Source organism: Mytilus galloprovincialis, chromosome 5 (genome assembly GCF_965363235.1).
Source record: "Mytilus galloprovincialis chromosome 5, xbMytGall1.hap1.1, whole genome shotgun sequence".
NCBI lineage: Eukaryota > Metazoa > Mollusca > Bivalvia > Mytilida > Mytilidae > Mytilus > Mytilus galloprovincialis.
The window spans coordinates 56,378,572-56,396,392 of NC_134842.1; the positions used below are offsets into that span (position 1 = coordinate 56,378,572).

Genomic DNA, 17,821 nt, shown 5'->3' on the forward strand with positions numbered 1-17,821 from the left:
GATTGATTTTAGGGGTTATCATGGTTATGGTCCCAAAGGTATATGAATTTGGGGCCAAAGGGGCCAAAAACAGTATTAATCTAGTTTCAGGACAAAAAGTTGTGTATTAGTATTTCAATTGTTCTGATATTGTACCACAATGTTTAATACCATAAGTGGAATGTTGGGATTTATTTTAAGGGGTTATTTGCAAACAGTCTAGGAATTAAGGGCCAAAAAGGGTCCAAAAACAAACAATAACTTGTGTGTAACTGTATGTATCTCTCTGAAATTGTACCACAAAGTTCCATATAACACAGGGAAGGCTGGGATTCAGTTTGGGGTTAATATTTTCAAATATGTAGAAATAAGGGGCCAAAAAGAAACATTTATCTAGTTTACAGACAACAACTTGTGTTAAAGTGTATGGATCTCTATAAATTTTTACCAGAAGGTTCAATACTATTAAAGGAAGGATGGGATTGATATTGGGGGTTATTATAATAGGAATAAGGGGGCAAAAAGGGGCCTCAAAATAATCATTTTTGTAGTTTTCAAACAATAACTTAAGTTAGGTTTAAGTGTATGAATCTCTTTGAAATTAAACCACAAGTTTCCATACCATGAAGGGATGGTTAGTATTGACTTTGGGGGGGTTATGGCTCAAAATGTTTGGAATTATGGACAATTAAGACAATTTAAAAGCAGTGTAAGGAAGGTAATTCTAAAACATATAACTTACAATGTTGGGTATGTTTGGATTTACCTCCCTTACACTACTTGTATATTATGTATACAGAAATGTCAGGTTTTGGACTAATTGCCAAAAAAAAAGGAGGGTGAAAGTAGTTTTCAAATTTTTTTTCTTCAAATTTCTCAAATTCCAAATTTTTGAAAAGTTAAAAGAAAAATCTTTAATTGCACAATATTGCACAATAGTTTTGTAAGATCTTGACATTTGTTTTTGTGTCAGAAACTCATATTATGTCTAAAATTTGATCGCAATCCAAATTCAGAGCTGTATCAAGCTTGAATGTTGTGTCCATACTACTTGCCCCAACTATTTAGGGTTCAACTTATGCGGTTGTATAAAGCTGCGCCCTGCTTAGCACCTGGTTGAGAGTTTAGTTAGTTTCAGTTCTTTAAGGTACATGTACATATAGTTAACACAATTATTTTCTTCTAACATGACTTGAGTGATACATTTTTTTACAGGAATAGAACTCACCAAAACAATCGGACAGACTTAATAAAAACTGCAAATCCTCAAATAAATGAACTACACTGTAGATACCACAAGATAGTTTAAAATACAGTTACATCATTGAACATGTACATTTAAATACACATAAACTCATAGAATATAAGATTAGATTTGAAATGCACGACTTTATAACAAGAGATCATATGCATAAAAAAACTATCCCTGAATCATATTTTCTAATGCCTTCTTATTATTTTGCCATATTTTAAAACTTATTGTGGTTAAAAGCAAAACTAATCAGAGACATAACAATGTTATTGTATAGATTCAGATGCTGGGCGCAGTGTGGCTTGTGATGGAAAGTTTCTGTATACCACAAATACCCAAGGAAAGGGTGTTGCAAAGATTGGAACAGGTTTACGTGGAACCCTCAGGTATGTTCATAGACATAAAGGGATATGTTGGTGTATTTGAAGTGAACAAGTTTGGTTAAACCATAGGACAGATTCATAGAAAAATTAAGCATGTTAATATTAAAATTCTGAAATACAGTACGCCCAGAGAGTATGTAATCGCGAACTCTAATCACCGATTTCCGAGTGTAGCGGTGTGACACCGCGAATCACAGATTATACTCCCAATTTCCTCCAAAGATTCTCTCCCAACACCGCGTGGCTGTTTATTGGTTTATTGCCCATCGGATGTACTGAAAATTAATGACGCGTGACAACATCATCGGATTAGCCAGATTTATTACCTTTGTACATTTAATCGATCTTGATTGCACCTGTGTGCTTTAAAATACGTTATTTAAATGTCCTTTCATTGTCAGATAAAAGTGTGACATTTTTATTTAAAATAAGATAATTATTCTTGTATGTATATGCCCATGTCATTGTCATATGACATACAACGTACAAATGTATAAAAATACGAATAAAACACTTACTTTGTATTTTCATTATAGTCCGATCAGGTCATAATTTTTGTTTTTTCAACAAAGACGATTTTACCACAATTAGAACCTTTTATGACCTACTCAGTGAGCAATATTCGGTTCATTAATAGTTCAATATTATATAATTAATATCAACTGGCCTAAAACAAAATGATGTTTTTTACGGTAATATGTCCAATCTAAATTAAACCCAAGAGTTAATTTATCGGATCAACAAGTGAACTCTGTTACTTTCAATTTATTTTGAAATGTAAAATATTATGTTTCGCTACCTCGGTAGATTACCGACTTGAAATATTTTAATTTAAAAAAGAAACTGTAAAGTGACAAATAGTTTTGTATGCAATGTGGCAGCTCTATATTCATAAATACTGAGATACATTCGCCGCCCAGACACAACACAATAATCACAACCTTTAAATATTTAATTATATGGAGAAAAAAAATCATGTGTTTTTTATCCGTTATGATCTGTTACTGATCTTTAATTATTTAAAATAAAATTGGATTGGCGCAATCCGTATTTTACTGCTCGTTAAAAGTCCTCGGCGAAATATAAAAAGAAGTATTTCAACAATTATAAAATAGAATATTTAAATGAAATTATATCGTGTTCTACAAGAAAGAAATATGTAAAAAAAAAATGTGGATCGGATTTTTACGATTGACAAATTTTCACAGAGGATCTTTACCAACGCCCATCAGGAACTGAACGACATGCATCCTGTTTTCATCTACCATTAATATATAGTGTTGACTATGGACGTATAAATAATGTCCGGTTTTATGTCCTCTGTTGACTGAGAAACATAAAAATAAAAGGCTGATGTTGGTTAATTCAGAAAAGGAATACAATTTAGAATCCGGTTAATCAATTGTAAAAGTACCTTCTAGAGCCTCAATCTTAACGCACACAAATTTATGTCAATCATTACAAAGCAAGTTTAAACCTTGAATGAATTTTCCCACGGTTATCCAGAAAGGTCACCTGAGTTTACTGTTACATGATACTATTTCCCACCAAATAAAAATCTCGTGGACAAAATTGATGTCACTATTTTTAGCATTCAATATTGTGAGCAAAGTCAATTTCAAGTTCAACTACGCACTGTTGATCACTGAGATGCGTATCGTCTTCCCACGGCAATTAATTGCTTTAAAAATATTTAAAGATCACTGTTCTAAATACAACACAAAAGTTTACATTCATTGTGCGTAAATGAATATTATGCAACGACGAGTTGATGCAGCTATATAAGTATTCCTGTTGTAGCCGAAATGTATTATTTATCCTAAAGTAATGCTAACAAATCGTGAAGAGAAAATGCCGTAGACTTATTAAGCATAAGGAATAGTGAAAAGTATTTTCTTTTTTTCTTGCATATACAAGTTTTAAGACACGTAATTTTCTTTCTTTCTCACATTTTATTCCTTCAGCGTTAATTTCTGTTTATTTTCACACAAGTATGTCTCTTTTCGTAAGTTATATAAATTACCGATAAAAAAAAACCCGAGGTCATAATCAAGTATAGATTTTTTTTTTATAAAACTTTAATGCAATTGAAAGCATTAACAACAACCTTTTGCTTTTTAAAACTTTTGTTTTGTAATCGTAAAATGGAAATGGCGTAGACTTTTTAGCATAACAGATAGTGAATAATATTTTCTTTTTTACTTGTATAAAATACTTTGAGACGTGTCACTTTTCTTTAAACTACCCTAATTTATTCAGCGTTAGTCTCCGTTTATTGTTACACAATATTATCTCTTTTAGTAAATTAAATATTTATTTACTGATAAAAAACGGAAGTCAAAATCAAATATAGTTGTTTTTATACGACCGCAAAATTTGAAAAATTTTTCGTCGTATATTGCTATCACGTTGGCGTCGTCGTCGTCCGAATACTTTTAGTTTTCGCACTCTAACTTTAGTAAAAGTGAATGGAAATCTATGAAATTTTAACACAAGGTTTATGACCACAAAAGGAAGGTTGGTATTGATTTTGGGAGTTTTGGTCCCAACATTTTAGGAATTAGGGGCCAAAAAGGGCCCAAATAAGCATTTTCTTGGTTTTCGCACTATAACTTTAGTTTAAGTTAATAGAAATCTATGAAATTTTGACACAAGGTTTATGACCACAAAAGAAAGGTTGGGATTGATTTTGGGAGTTTTGGTTTCAACAGTTTAGGAATTAGGGGCCAAAAAAGGGACCAAATAAGCATTATTCTTGGTTTTCGCACAATCACTTTAGTTTGAGTAAATAGAAATCAATGAAATTTAAACACAATGTTAATGACTACAAAAGGAAGGTTGGTATTGATTTTGGGAGTTTAGGTCCCAACAGTTTAGGAATTAGGGGCCAAAAAGGGACCCAAATAAGCATTTTTTTTGGTTTTCGCACCATAACGTTAGTATAAGTAAATAGAAATCTATGAAATTTAAACACAAGGTTTATGACCATAAAAGGAAGGTTGGTATTGATTTTGGGAGTTTTGGTCCCAACAGAATAAGGGGCCCAAAGGGTCCAAAATTAAACTTTGTTTGATTTCATCAAAATTGAATAATTGGGGTTCTTTGATATGCCGAATCTAACTGTCATGACTGTGTATGTAGATTCTTAACTTTTGGTCCCGTTTTCAAATTGGTCTACATTAAGGTCCAAAGGGTCCAAAATTAAACTTAGTTTGATTTTGACAAAAAATGAAATCTTGGGGTTCTTTGATATGCTGAATCTAAAAATGTACTTAGATTCTTGATTATTGGCCCAGTTTTCAAGTTGGTCCAAATCGGGGTCCAAAATTAAACTTTGTTTGATTTCATAAAAAATTGAATAAATGGGGTTCTTTGATATACCAAATCTAACTGTGTATGTAGATTCTTCATTTTTGGTCCTGTTTTCAAATCGGTCTACACTAAAGTCCAAAGGGTCCAAAATTAAACTTAGTCTGATTTTAACAAAAATTGAAATCTTGGGGTTCTTTGATATATACGCATGCGCCAAAAAGATATGGCAGTGAAAATTTTCAGGTTAAAATTTATAGGGATTTTTGGATTTTAATAATGGTTATCAGTGATGCCACGCCGTAAAAAGAAAACTCGAAATAGAGCACAAAAGTATTTTAGTGATTCTTCATCGTCGGATCAACGAAGTTTTAGTGATAAAAGATTGTGTACACAAGCAAAAGACAAGGTACATTTAAATAATAGTGAACACAATTCAAGTACAAGTACTAGTAAAGGCAATACCATAAATAACGGCATGAATAATTCTAGTCAATACATACCTATGGCTAGTACACCGAATATGAACTATCCACAAAACTTTTCGTCTTTCCCACTACAATCTATACCCCCCTATATACCACCTCCGATTTCACCTAGCATTGAAATGTCCCTGAGAGAACTTTGCCAGAAAATGTCAAATGTAGAAATGAAATTAACAAAATTAGATCGAATTGAGGAGCGTTTAGAAACCATGGATAAACAATTTAAGTATGTAGATTCTGAAGTATGTGCCTGTAAACAGAGACTCAATACGCTCGAACAAAGCGCCCAATTCCTATCGAATGTACATGATGAATATGAAATATTAAAAGGACGCATAGATACCCTCACAAGTGGTATTGAATCAACAAAAAGCTTAAATAACAAGGTCCTAGACATTGAAACGCAAAGTTTAGAATATAACTTGTTATTTTTCTCAATTGACGAAGAACCCATTGCAGAAGAGACAGAGGAAAATAAAGTAACAGATAGTAAGGAGGCCGGTCATGTGATAGGGGGGTCACTACGAGATAATGAAAACTGTATGGAAAACATTTTGAAATTTTTAGAGAAGGAAATGAAATTTGAAGATGCAAAAAGCTTTAAAATGGAAAAGGCGTACCGACTCGGGAGACGTAAAGATGGGGCGGATAAACCGAGGCCAATAGTGGTGAGATTTAGCAGCTTGTCTGATAGGTCAAAAGTGAAAAATGCATCGAGAAGATTAAAGGACTCGAAATTTGGTATAAGCCCTCAATACCCTCGTGAAATAGTCGAACGAAGGAGAAAACTTGTCCCTATAATGTTAAAAGAGCGGAAAAAGAAGAAAACGGCATATATTGTAGGTGACAAATTGTACGTTAACGGAGAATTGTGGGAAGGATAGGAAAAAGCAGAGTGTGATGAAAATGTGCCTGATTTACGAAAAGATGTTATCAGTATCTGTTCTTGGAATATTTCTAAAGGTTTAGTTCGAAAATTGTCTGATCCAGAGTTTCTACAAATAGTGCTTAAATATGATGTGTTGTGTTTTTATGAATGTTGGGTCAAGTGCCCAGAGCAGTTTGAAATAAATGGTTATAGTAAAAAGCACCTGTCTAGAGCGAAGTGTAATGGTGGGGGTATAGTGTTATTCTATAAAAAATGGCTGAATCAATATATTGATATAATAAAATGTGAAGCAGATTGTATGATTTGGTTTAAATTTGATAAATGTATTATGCCAAATAGCAAAAATTTATATATATGTGCAATTTATATGCCTCCAGATAAGAATGTGTATTATAAAAAATATGATATAGACGTTTTTGACGTATTACAAGAACAGATCGAACATTTCTCAAACTTAGGGACTGTTGCAGTGATAGGCGACCTAAACGGGAGAGTTGGAAGAGAGAAAGACTTTATTGAAGGTGATAGTCTGAATAAACAATTAATAGATAACATACAGTTTGTTGATTATATAAGTGACAATTGTCTCCGAGATAGAATTACAGAAGACGTAAAGGCCCCTAATAGTTTCGGGCGGCGAATATTAGAACTATGTAAATCATCTGGTTTAAGAATATGTAATGGACGATATGGTGTTGATAGTGGTAAAATTACATTCCAAAATAAAAACGGTTCAAGTTTGATTGACTATTTATTAATGTCACATGATAGTATTGATTATTTGATTAAACAATTAAGTGTAAAAGATTTTAATACTTACTCTTGTCATGCTCCATTGAATATTGAAATTCACATAAAGGGTTTTAAAATTGTGAATGAAAAATGTACCTGTTCAAAATTTGTATATAATACTGTTAGATGGGATGAAGGGGTCAAGGATGACATCATGAGCGAATTATTGGAAAACTCTCAAAAGTTTGATGATCTTTTGTTACACCTGACCGAACACGAGAACAAAATTGATGAGTGTGTCGACGAATTAAATAAACTTTTGATTACAATTTGTGAACAGTATACTAGAGTTGAAGTAAAAAAAGTAAACAAATGCGGCTTCTGTGTTGACAATGATATAGCTAGTACCAAAAAGCCAGTATTTAAACTTGACAAGCCATGGATTACAGAGAACTGTAAAACTTTACGTAGACAATATATATCAGCGTTAAAAGTTTTCAATGAAAAACGTATAAATGAAAACAGAATTAAATTTAACATTGCTAAACAGAAATACAAGCAAACGGAGATGAGACTCAAGAGACAGTACAAAAACCAACAAGGGAATATGTTGAATCGGTTGCGTCGAAATAACCCGAAAAAGTTTTTCCGGAAATTTAAAAGAACACGGAACAATAATCTAAATTCTATAACACTGGAACAATTTCAAGTGCATTTTCAAAAATTAGTGTCGGGAAATACGCATAACGAAAACGAAAACCAAAAAGAGTCTATACAAAATGTGTTCGAAGAATTAGACACCCCATTCACTGAGAATGAACTTAGTTATGGAATACGACAACTAAAACGAGATAAAACTCCTGGATTTGACAGCATACTAAACAAATACCTTATTACTGGTAAAGCTGCACTGGCACAAGTCCTGTGTAAACTGTTTAATAACATTTTAAATACTGGAAATTTCCCGCAGATGTGGGTTAAAAGCATAATGGTTCCTGTGTTTAAGAAGGGGGATGTGAATGATCCAAAAAACTATCGTGGTATTTCGTTGGTTTCACACATTGGAAAGCTGTTTACTTCTATCATAAATACTCGACTGTTGAAATGGTGTGAGAGAAACAACATACTAACAGATGCGCAATACGGTTTCCGTCCTGGCCTTGGAACTACAGATGCTATCTTTGCCCTTCATTCCATCATAACAAATAGTTTAAGAAAAGGGAAACGTTTGTATTGTTGTTTTATAGATTATAGTCGAGCTTTCGACAGTGTAACACATTTTAAATTGTGGCTAAAATTGATAAGATACGGTATTACAGGGAAGTTATTTAATGTAATTAAATCAATGTATATGAATTTGAAATCATGTGTTAAGATGAATGGTAAATTATCTGAATTTTTTGAATGCACTGTTGGCCTTATGCAAGGGGAATCTTTATCTCCTCTTTTGTATTCTTTATATGTAAATGACATGGAAATGGAGTTAATAAATCAAAATTGTAAACCTTATGAGCTTAAAATGTTAAATTTATATCTTCTGATGTATGCAGATGATATGGTTTTATTTAGTGAAAATATACAAGATTTACAGCATATGATTGATAGTGTCAACACTTACTCGAATGAAAACAATTTATATATTAACTTTACAAAAACAAAGATTGTAATTTTCAGAAATAGGGGTAAGCCTAAACAGGAAGAAAAGTGGTTTTTAAATGGTGATACCATTGATATTTGTAATGAGTTTATGTATCTAGGCTTACTTTTTTATTACACTGGTAATTTTGTTAATACACAAAAGAGATTGTCAGAACAAGGAAAAAAAGCAGTATATAGTATGTTTAATAAAATACAGGATGACTATTATAACCATGAAACATTATTGACTTTATTTGAAACTTATGTTGCAAGTATTTTGAACTATGGCTGTGAAATTTGGGGGTTTCATAAGTCACCAGATATTGAAAGGGTTCATCTGTATTTTTTGAAACGTATACTGAAAGTAAAAAAGAGTACTGTTAATAACATGGTTTATTGTGAACTGGGTAGAATACCTATGTGTAAAGAGAGAGAATACAGAATTGTAAAATATTGGATAAAATTATTATGTACTGATAATTGCATATTGAAAAACTGTTATGATGAAATGTTTAGTAGCTGTAATACAAAACCAAAGGATAAACAGAACTGGTGCTGTAAAATTAAAGATATTTTAGGAAAATATGGCTTTAACTTTATTTGGTTAAGTCAAAAGGTAGATAATGTAGATTTTTTTCTGAGACAATTAAAAGAGAGAATGGTTGATACATTTATATGCGAAGCAAATGCTTTCTTTGAAGTCTCAAACAAATGTCAATTATATAAATATATTTTTTGTACACATAATTTACAATTTTACTTAGACAAACAAGTGAATTACATATATAAACCTTATATTTGTAAGTACCGTATTTGTGCACATAATTTGAATATAGAGACAGGAAGATATTATAATATTGACAGGAAAGATAGATTATGTATTTATTGTAATACAAGTTCCATTGAAGACGAATTTCATTTTTTATTGGAATGTAATAAATATGCTGACATTAGAGAAAAATATATCAAACAATATTATTGGAGACACCCCTCTACTTATAAATTGATACAATTGTTATCTGTACAGAATATAAAAGAACTGAACAATCTTGGTAAAAACTTAAAATTAGCGGAGAAACTACGCTGCTAACTTTTATTAATTTTATGAATTTCATACTCTGCGTTATACTTGAAATTGTATTGTATACAAGTAATTTAATGTATCTCAATGTAGTTAACATTTGATTATTATATGTCTGTTTATTTAATATGGTGCATGTATAATTAATTTGTCAAAAAATGAATGTATATCCTATAAGCTGTACTTGCTTTTGGAATAAAGTATTATTATTGATATGCTGAATCCAAAAATGTACTTAGATTTTTTATTATGGGCCCAGTTTTCAAGTTGGTCCAAATCAGGATCTAAAATTATTATATTAAGTATTGTGCAATAGCAAGTCTTTTCAATTGCACAGTATTGCGCTATGGCAAGAAATATCTAATTGCACAATATTGTGAAATAGCAAATTTTTTTTTAATTAGAGTTATCTTTCTTTGTCCAGAATAGTAAGCAAGAAATATCTAATTGCAAAATATTGTGCAATAGCAAGATTTTTTTTTAATTGGAGTTATCTTTCTTTGTCCAGAATCAACTTAAATCTTTGTTATATACAATATACAATGTATATTCACTTTTTACTACCAACTGATAAATTAAAATAATCTTTACCATTCAGTGATAACAAGCAGTTTTTTTACATCTTATTTCCTTATCTTATCTAAAATGTTTTTAGATAATGTATGTTGGACATTTGCCAGACATGACTATGATGTCATTTTCTATTTTTATTTGCCAATAACTTTATGTAAATAACTTCATTGGAAATTTGCCAATATAAAATGTTGCTGATGAAGTTTTTTTTATTGTTTTATACAATTAACAATGTATATTCACTTTTACTACCAACCAATCTTTACCATTCAGTGATAACAAGCACTTTATTTTACATTTTAATATTTTATGATGTATTTAAAAGAGTAGTTATTGTTGCAAACTCCATTAGAAATTTGAATTGATATCAGTTTTGGAAAAAGGGAAACGGGGATGTGAAAAAAGGGGGGGGGGGGGTTAAATTTTTCTCATTTCAGATTTCATAAATAAAAAGAAAATTTCTTCAAACATTTTTTTGAGAGGATTAATATTCAATAGCATAGTGAATTGCTAAAAGGCAAAAACAAACTTTTAAGTTCATTAGACCACATTCATTCTGTGTCAGAAACCTATGCTGTGTCAACTATTTAATTTTAGATTTAAAAAGTTTGAAGAAGAAATCTTTAATTGTAAAATTTGTAAAATCTTGACATTTGTTTTGTGTAAAAAAAACCCATGTAATGTCAAAAATTTGATCACAATCCAAATTCAGAGCTGTATCACGCTAGAATGTTTTGTCCATACTTGTCCCAACTGTTCAGGGTTCGACCTCTGCGGTCGTATAAAGCTGCGCCCTGCGGAGCACCTGGTTAAAAATTGATTTAAATGTACAGAGTAATTAAAAGAATTAACAACAACGTTTTGATTTTGATTTTAATCTTTCATTTGTTTCAAGCAATCAGATATAAACTGATAATCAATAGACAGGAAATACAATTGTTTAATTACATTAGAAATCTTGCATACCTTGACTGTCGCGTGCCGGCATAGATCAGAAGGATTAGGGCAATTAACTACCTGGTGTGACACCGCGTCACTCCAGACTGGGAGAGATGTCGCTAATACAATAAACAAAAGGTAACGGATTTACGCGGAAGTCGGAGGGAATACTCCCAAATTTCTCCGAGAATTTAGGGAGTGATGTCGGGAGTTTTCTGGTGTCACACCAGGAAAAAACTCGGTGTATGGAGTTTGGGATGGCTTTCGCGAAAATTGTACTGTATGTTAAACAGAACCTGAAACCTTTAATATCTTTATTTTCTGATTATATAAATGTGCATGTATACAATGTTATGTGCATATATACATATAACGTCTGACAAAGAAAAAGGTATCATTTGAAATTTGTAAAATTCGAAAGAGCAGTATTTTTTGACAACCTTAGCGAACATGATGTTTTATAGGACCAGGTAACAGTCATTGTTCTGATCTTTTGTATTTAAATCTTTTTCATATCTTTGTACAGAGGCTATGTGTATAGCAGAAACTTTGATGTGAATGTTGGACGTTTGGCATATGGTTCAGGTTCCTTGCTGTGCCGACCACAATCATTTGATACAGAAGCTGATATTAATTCTTTGTGTCAAGTGTTGCATTCAGACACTTTGCAGGTAAATGTTTAGATAAAACTAGAATACACAAATGAAATTTCCATTGTTTGAAATGTCTAAAACCAATCACAATGTTTTGGTGTACACTTTTGAAAATATAACAAAAAAATCTTCAGATTTTGAATAGGCTAGCTCTAATAATTTTGATTGAATACTGCAGCTGACAAAAACAAAAAATAGGATACAATTCTTATTCAGAGTTCAATGTTTCATCTCATCAATTCAATAGAGCAACAAATTGCTCAAAGATCTGAAATTATTGCACGAGGCTTCCAAAAATGTCCCCTTTGGGGCTTGTAAATCAGCAGTGTTCTGTAGATAACAAACAAATGAGATTTTCATTGTCGATGAAATTACACATAAATGATAAGTATATAGACTTCTGCAAAGGACAGGCAATTAAAAATTCTGTTACAGCAAAGAAATCCTGAGAAATTCAAGAAAAGAAGATAATATGACTTTTTTATTTATATAAGTATTAAAATCTGAATGTCTAATGGACATAACTAAGCCAATATTTTTTTTTACCTATACAAGTAAATGAAATACACTTGTATAAAGTATCTTACAAACATACTTATATTTATAGAAGTATCTTATAAATTTATTTACATTTATATAAGTATCTTACAAATTTACTTATATTTATATAAGTATCTTACAAATTTATTTACATTTATATAAGTATCTTACAAATTTACTTATATTTATATAAGTATCTTACAAATTTATTTACATTTATATAAGTATCTTACAAATTTATTTATATTTATATAAGTATCTTACAAATTAACTTATATTTATATAAGTATCTTACAAATTTACTTATATTTATATAAGCATCTTACAAATTTATTTATATTTATATAAGTATCTTACAAATTAACTTATATTTATATATGTATCTTACAAATTTACTTATATTTATAATATGAGACAGGCATTACCTGGGAATGGGGACGAAGTCTGTATGATTTTTTTTTTATAAATCAAACATGTTAAAAAGAGAAACGGAAATACCCTAACATTTCCGATTTTGGTTCTGTTGTTAGGGATTTACTTGTGAAGTTATGATGTCATATTCATTGTAAACAAAGAATGTAACGTTTCCGATTTTGGTTCTGTTGTTAAGGATTTTAGTTGTGACGTTATTTAAGTTATGAAGTCATATTCAATGTAAACAAAGGAACGCTGTCATCAGGTAACGTTTTTTTTTATAACAAACAATTTTTATACGACCGCAAAAATTTGAATTTTTCGTCGTATATTGCTATCACGTTGGCGTCGTCGTCGTCCGAATACTTTTAGTTTTCGCACTCTAACTTTAGTAAAAGTGAATAGAAATCTATGAAATTTTAACACAAGGTTTATGACCACCAAAAGAAGGTTGGGATTGATTTTGGGAGTTTTGATCCCAACATTTTAGGAATTAGGGGCCAAAAAGGGCCCAAATAAGCATTTTCTTGGTTTTCGCACAATAACTTAAGTTTAAGTAAATAGAAATCTATGAAATTTTGATACAAGGTTTATGACCACAAAAGGAAGGTTGGGATTGATTTTGGGAGTTTTGGTTCTAACAGTTTAGGATTTAGGGGCCAAAAAAGGGCCCAAATAAGCATTATTCTTGGTTTTCGCACAATAACTTTAGTTTAAGTAAATAGAAATCAATGAAATTAAAACACAAGGTTTATGACCACAAAAGGAAGGTTGGTATTGATTTTGGGAGTTGAGGTCTGAACAGTTTAGGAATTAGGGGCCAAAAAGGGGCCCAAGTAAGCACTATTCTTGGTTTTCGCACCATAACTTTAGTTTAAGTAAATAGAAATCTATGAAATTTAAACACAAGGTTTATGACCATAAAAGGAAGGTTGGGTTTGATTTTGAGAGTTTTGGTCCTAACAGTTTAGGAATAAGGGGCCCAAAGGGTCCAAAATTGAACTTAGTTTGATTTCATCAAAAATTGAATAATTGGGGTTCTTTGATATGCCGAATCTAACTGTGTATGTAGATTCTTAATTTTTGGTCCCGTTTTCAAATTGGTCTACATTAAGGTCCAAAGGGTCCAAAATTAAACTTAGTTTGATTTTGACAAAAATTGAATCCTTGGGGTTCTTTGATATGCTGAATCTAAAAATGTACTTAGATTTTTGATTATTGGCCCAGTTTTCAAGTTGGTCCAAATCGGGTCCAAATTAAACTTTGTTTGATTTCATCAAAAATTGAATAATTGGGGTTCTTTGATATGCCAAATCTTACTGTGTATGTAGATTCTTAATTTTTAGTCCCGTTTTCAAATTGGTCTACATTAAAGTCCAAAGGGTCCAAAATTAAACTAAGTTTGATTTTAACAAAAATTGAATTCTTGAGCTTTTTTGATATGCTGAATCTAAACATGTACTTAGATTTTTGATTATGGGCCCAGTTTTCAAGTTGGTTCAAATCAGGATCCAAAATTATTATATTAAGTATTGTGCAATAGCAAGAAATTTTCAATTGCACAGTATTCAGCAATAGCAAGAAATCTTCAATTGCACAGTATTGTGCAATAGCAAGAAATTTTCAATTGCACAGTATTGCGCAATAGCAAGAAATCTTCAATTGCACAGTATTGTGCAATAGCAAATATTTTCAATTGCACAGTATTGCGCAATAGCAAGAAATATCTAATTGCACAATATTGTGCAATAGCAAGAAATTTTCAATTGATTGGAGTTATCTTTCTTTGTCCAGAATAGTAGTTGAATCAACTTAAATCATTGTTTTATACAATATACAATGTATATTCACTTTTACTACCAACTGATAAATTAAGAACAATCTTTACCATTCAGTGATAACAAACACCTTTTGTTACATTTTAATATTTTATGATGTATTTAAATGAGTAGTTATTGTTGCAAACTCCGTTAGAAATTTGAATTGAGATCAGTTTTTGAAAAAAGGAAAGGGGGATGTGAAAAAAAAAATGGGGGGGGGATTAAATTTTTCTCATTTCAGATTTCATAAATAAAAAGAAAATTTCTTCAAACATTTTTTTGAGAGGATTAATATTCAACAGCATAGTGAATTGCTCAAAGGAAAAAAAAAGTATTTTAAGTTCATTAGACCACATTCATTCTGTGTCAGAAACCTATTCTGTGTCAACTATTTAATCACAATCCAAATTTAGAGCTGAATCCAGCTTGAATGTTGTGTCCATACTTGCCCCAACCGTTCAGGGTTTAACCTCTGCGGTCGTATAAAGCTGCACCCTGCGGAGCATCTGGTTATAAAAATGAATTAGTATTGAGTTCCTTTCTTAGACTGATAAATATACATTTTATTCAAAGTCTCATGCAAACAAGACCGGAAACAGAAGTAGATAAAATCTGATTTCTGCGCAGATCCGGAAATTCAAAAACACGACAAAAAAAAAATTGAATGATTTTGAGTCTATTAGTACAATGAAAATATCGGGAAAATTTTTTTTTTTTTATTTTTTATTTTATTGAATTTTCTACTGTTTTTGGGGACTTCGTCCCCATATAAGTATCTTACAAATTTACTTATATTTATATAAGTATCTTACAAATTTATTTATATTTATATAAGTATCTTACAAATTTACTTGTATTTATATAAGTATCTTACAAATTTATTTATATTTATATAAGTATCTTACAAATTTAGTTATAATTATATAAGTATATATATCTTACAAATTTACTTTTATAAGTGTCTTACAAATTTACTTTTATAAGTGTCTTACAAATTTACTTTTATAAGTGTCTTACAAATTTACTTATATAAGTGTCTTACAAATTTACTGTAGAAGTATATTAATATTTACTTCTTCAAGTAAATAAAAATTAAGTGTACAAGTACAAAATGTAGTACCCCTGACTAATCTGACAGTGTGTTTCGTATAACATCCAAAATTATTGACTAGTATTTCCATTCTCAATTTTATTTTAAATATGATTCAACTTTTATTTTACAGGTCATTAAAACAATACCCAAACCAGATGATTATTCCAAAGAGAATCCACAAACAACTGTAGGTTTTTGTAGCGATGGAACTTATTTTTACTGGATCTGGTTTGCAGGAGCAGCATCAGATAAGAGTAGTAAAGGAGTACCAGTTTATCTGGAAAAGTTTACATTTGATGTTAGTACGCGATATGAATATTTATCTAACTTTTTTTACTTAATGAAGTTTGGACTAATTAATAAAGAGAAGATAAACTATAACCATTGATAACATAATATTATGGGTGATTTACAATGATTTCCTTTTAAATAAAGCCTTGAATATAAATTTTTCAAACTTTAAATGACTTAAGAATTTTGGGAGAAATTCAGCCTTATTTAATTTTTAAAAGTAACTTTACAGTTCCACATTTGACTGATTGATATTTCCAAACATGTATTGCTTATAACTTGTGCTTTCTATCCTAATTGCATCTCATTGTTAATTGTTATGAACACAAATCATCAAGAAGGGACAACAAACTTGCTAACAAACATCTCTGCATGGGAAGCGGTGCATTACGTTTGCGCGCATTACCGAAATGTATTGTCGAAATGCGCATTTGGTGCAAGAAAATTGGTACCGTTAATTTTATTATTACCACTGGGTCGATGCCTCTGCTGGTGGACTATTAGTCCCCGAGGGTATCACCAGCCCAGTAGCCAGTACTTCAGTACTGGCATGAAAATACGGATTTTTTGTTATTAAAATTTGCTGTTACAAAATGATAGAAATTATTATAAATGAAGGAATGTATCTCCCTCATGCAAAGCTCTGATTCCTTTCACGGATTTGGCTATACTTTTTGGACTTTTTGGATTATAGCTCTTCATCTTTTATATAAGCTTTGGATTTCAAATATTTTGGCCACGAGCATCACTGAAGAGACATGTATTGTTGAAATGCGCATCTGGTGCAAGAAAATTGGTACCATTAATTTTATTACCATTACATTTGCGCTTAAAAATCATTACGTTTGCACGCAGCTTTTGATTACATTTGCGCAGTATACAGGTAAACTCAGGGAAATATAAGAATATTTACTTATTTATTTATTAATCTATTCAATAATATTAAAGTACAAGTTCGTTTGATTATGCAAAGAAATATATACAAATAAAGTGTCGAAAACTTGAAGCCAATGACTTCAAGAAATGAAAGTCTGTCTATACTTCTCCATCATGGTATTTTTTTATGAATTGCTCTATCTGATAATCTGTTCTGATCATAAAATTACATAAATGTTATAATGAGAATGGAATGAATTCAGGCCGGAGGAAGTAGGAACTCTGGTGAAACGTAATTTCCTACTAGACCGTCAGCAAATTTTACACAACGCTTATCATTTGGAACATCTTCATAGATTTCCTTTGCAAAAAAATCACCAACTGTTGTAGAATCAAGAAATGCCAAACAAAAAATTTCGTTAACCACGATCCAATTGCAAAATTCTTTGTTAAACTTCTTACATTGTTCTTATATTCAACACTTAGCCCAAGTTCTTTTTAACTCTTATTTATATTTCCTTTATTTTTTACCTGAGTTTACCTGTAAAATAAATGCGTGCAAATGTAACCAAAAACTGCGCGCAAACGTAAACATTTTTAATCCCCAAATGCACGCAAACGTAGTGCGCCCATGGGAAGAGTTCTTATTTATTTTTGAATTTAACAAATTATTAAATCTTATATATCTAACCTGAAATGTTCATAAATATTTAGACATATTATGTTAATTCAATAACTTTGAGTCACTGGTAATGCAAAATTAAGATACCAATTTAGAGTATATATAATGCACTATTAGCACATTCAAAATGTAATTTCTTCATTTACACCACATACTTATTATTAGAATAAGAATGTGTTGATAATTTTATTT

The 17,821-nt window shown here is 30.8% G+C and overlaps 1 protein-coding gene across 1 annotated transcript in view; it reads left to right on the forward strand.

Annotated features, from left to right (window-relative positions):
- LOC143076085 (putative E3 ubiquitin-protein ligase HECTD4) overlaps positions 1-17,821 on the forward strand; it is a 76,034-nt gene that overhangs the window by 3,868 nt on the left and 54,345 nt on the right. The window contains exons 3-5 of the mRNA XM_076251719.1: positions 1,509-1,617; positions 11,787-11,931; positions 15,911-16,078. Coding sequence (XP_076107834.1) covers positions 1,509-1,617; positions 11,787-11,931; positions 15,911-16,078 — 422 coding nt within the window. The remainder of the gene's footprint in view (positions 1-1,508; positions 1,618-11,786; positions 11,932-15,910; positions 16,079-17,821) is intronic.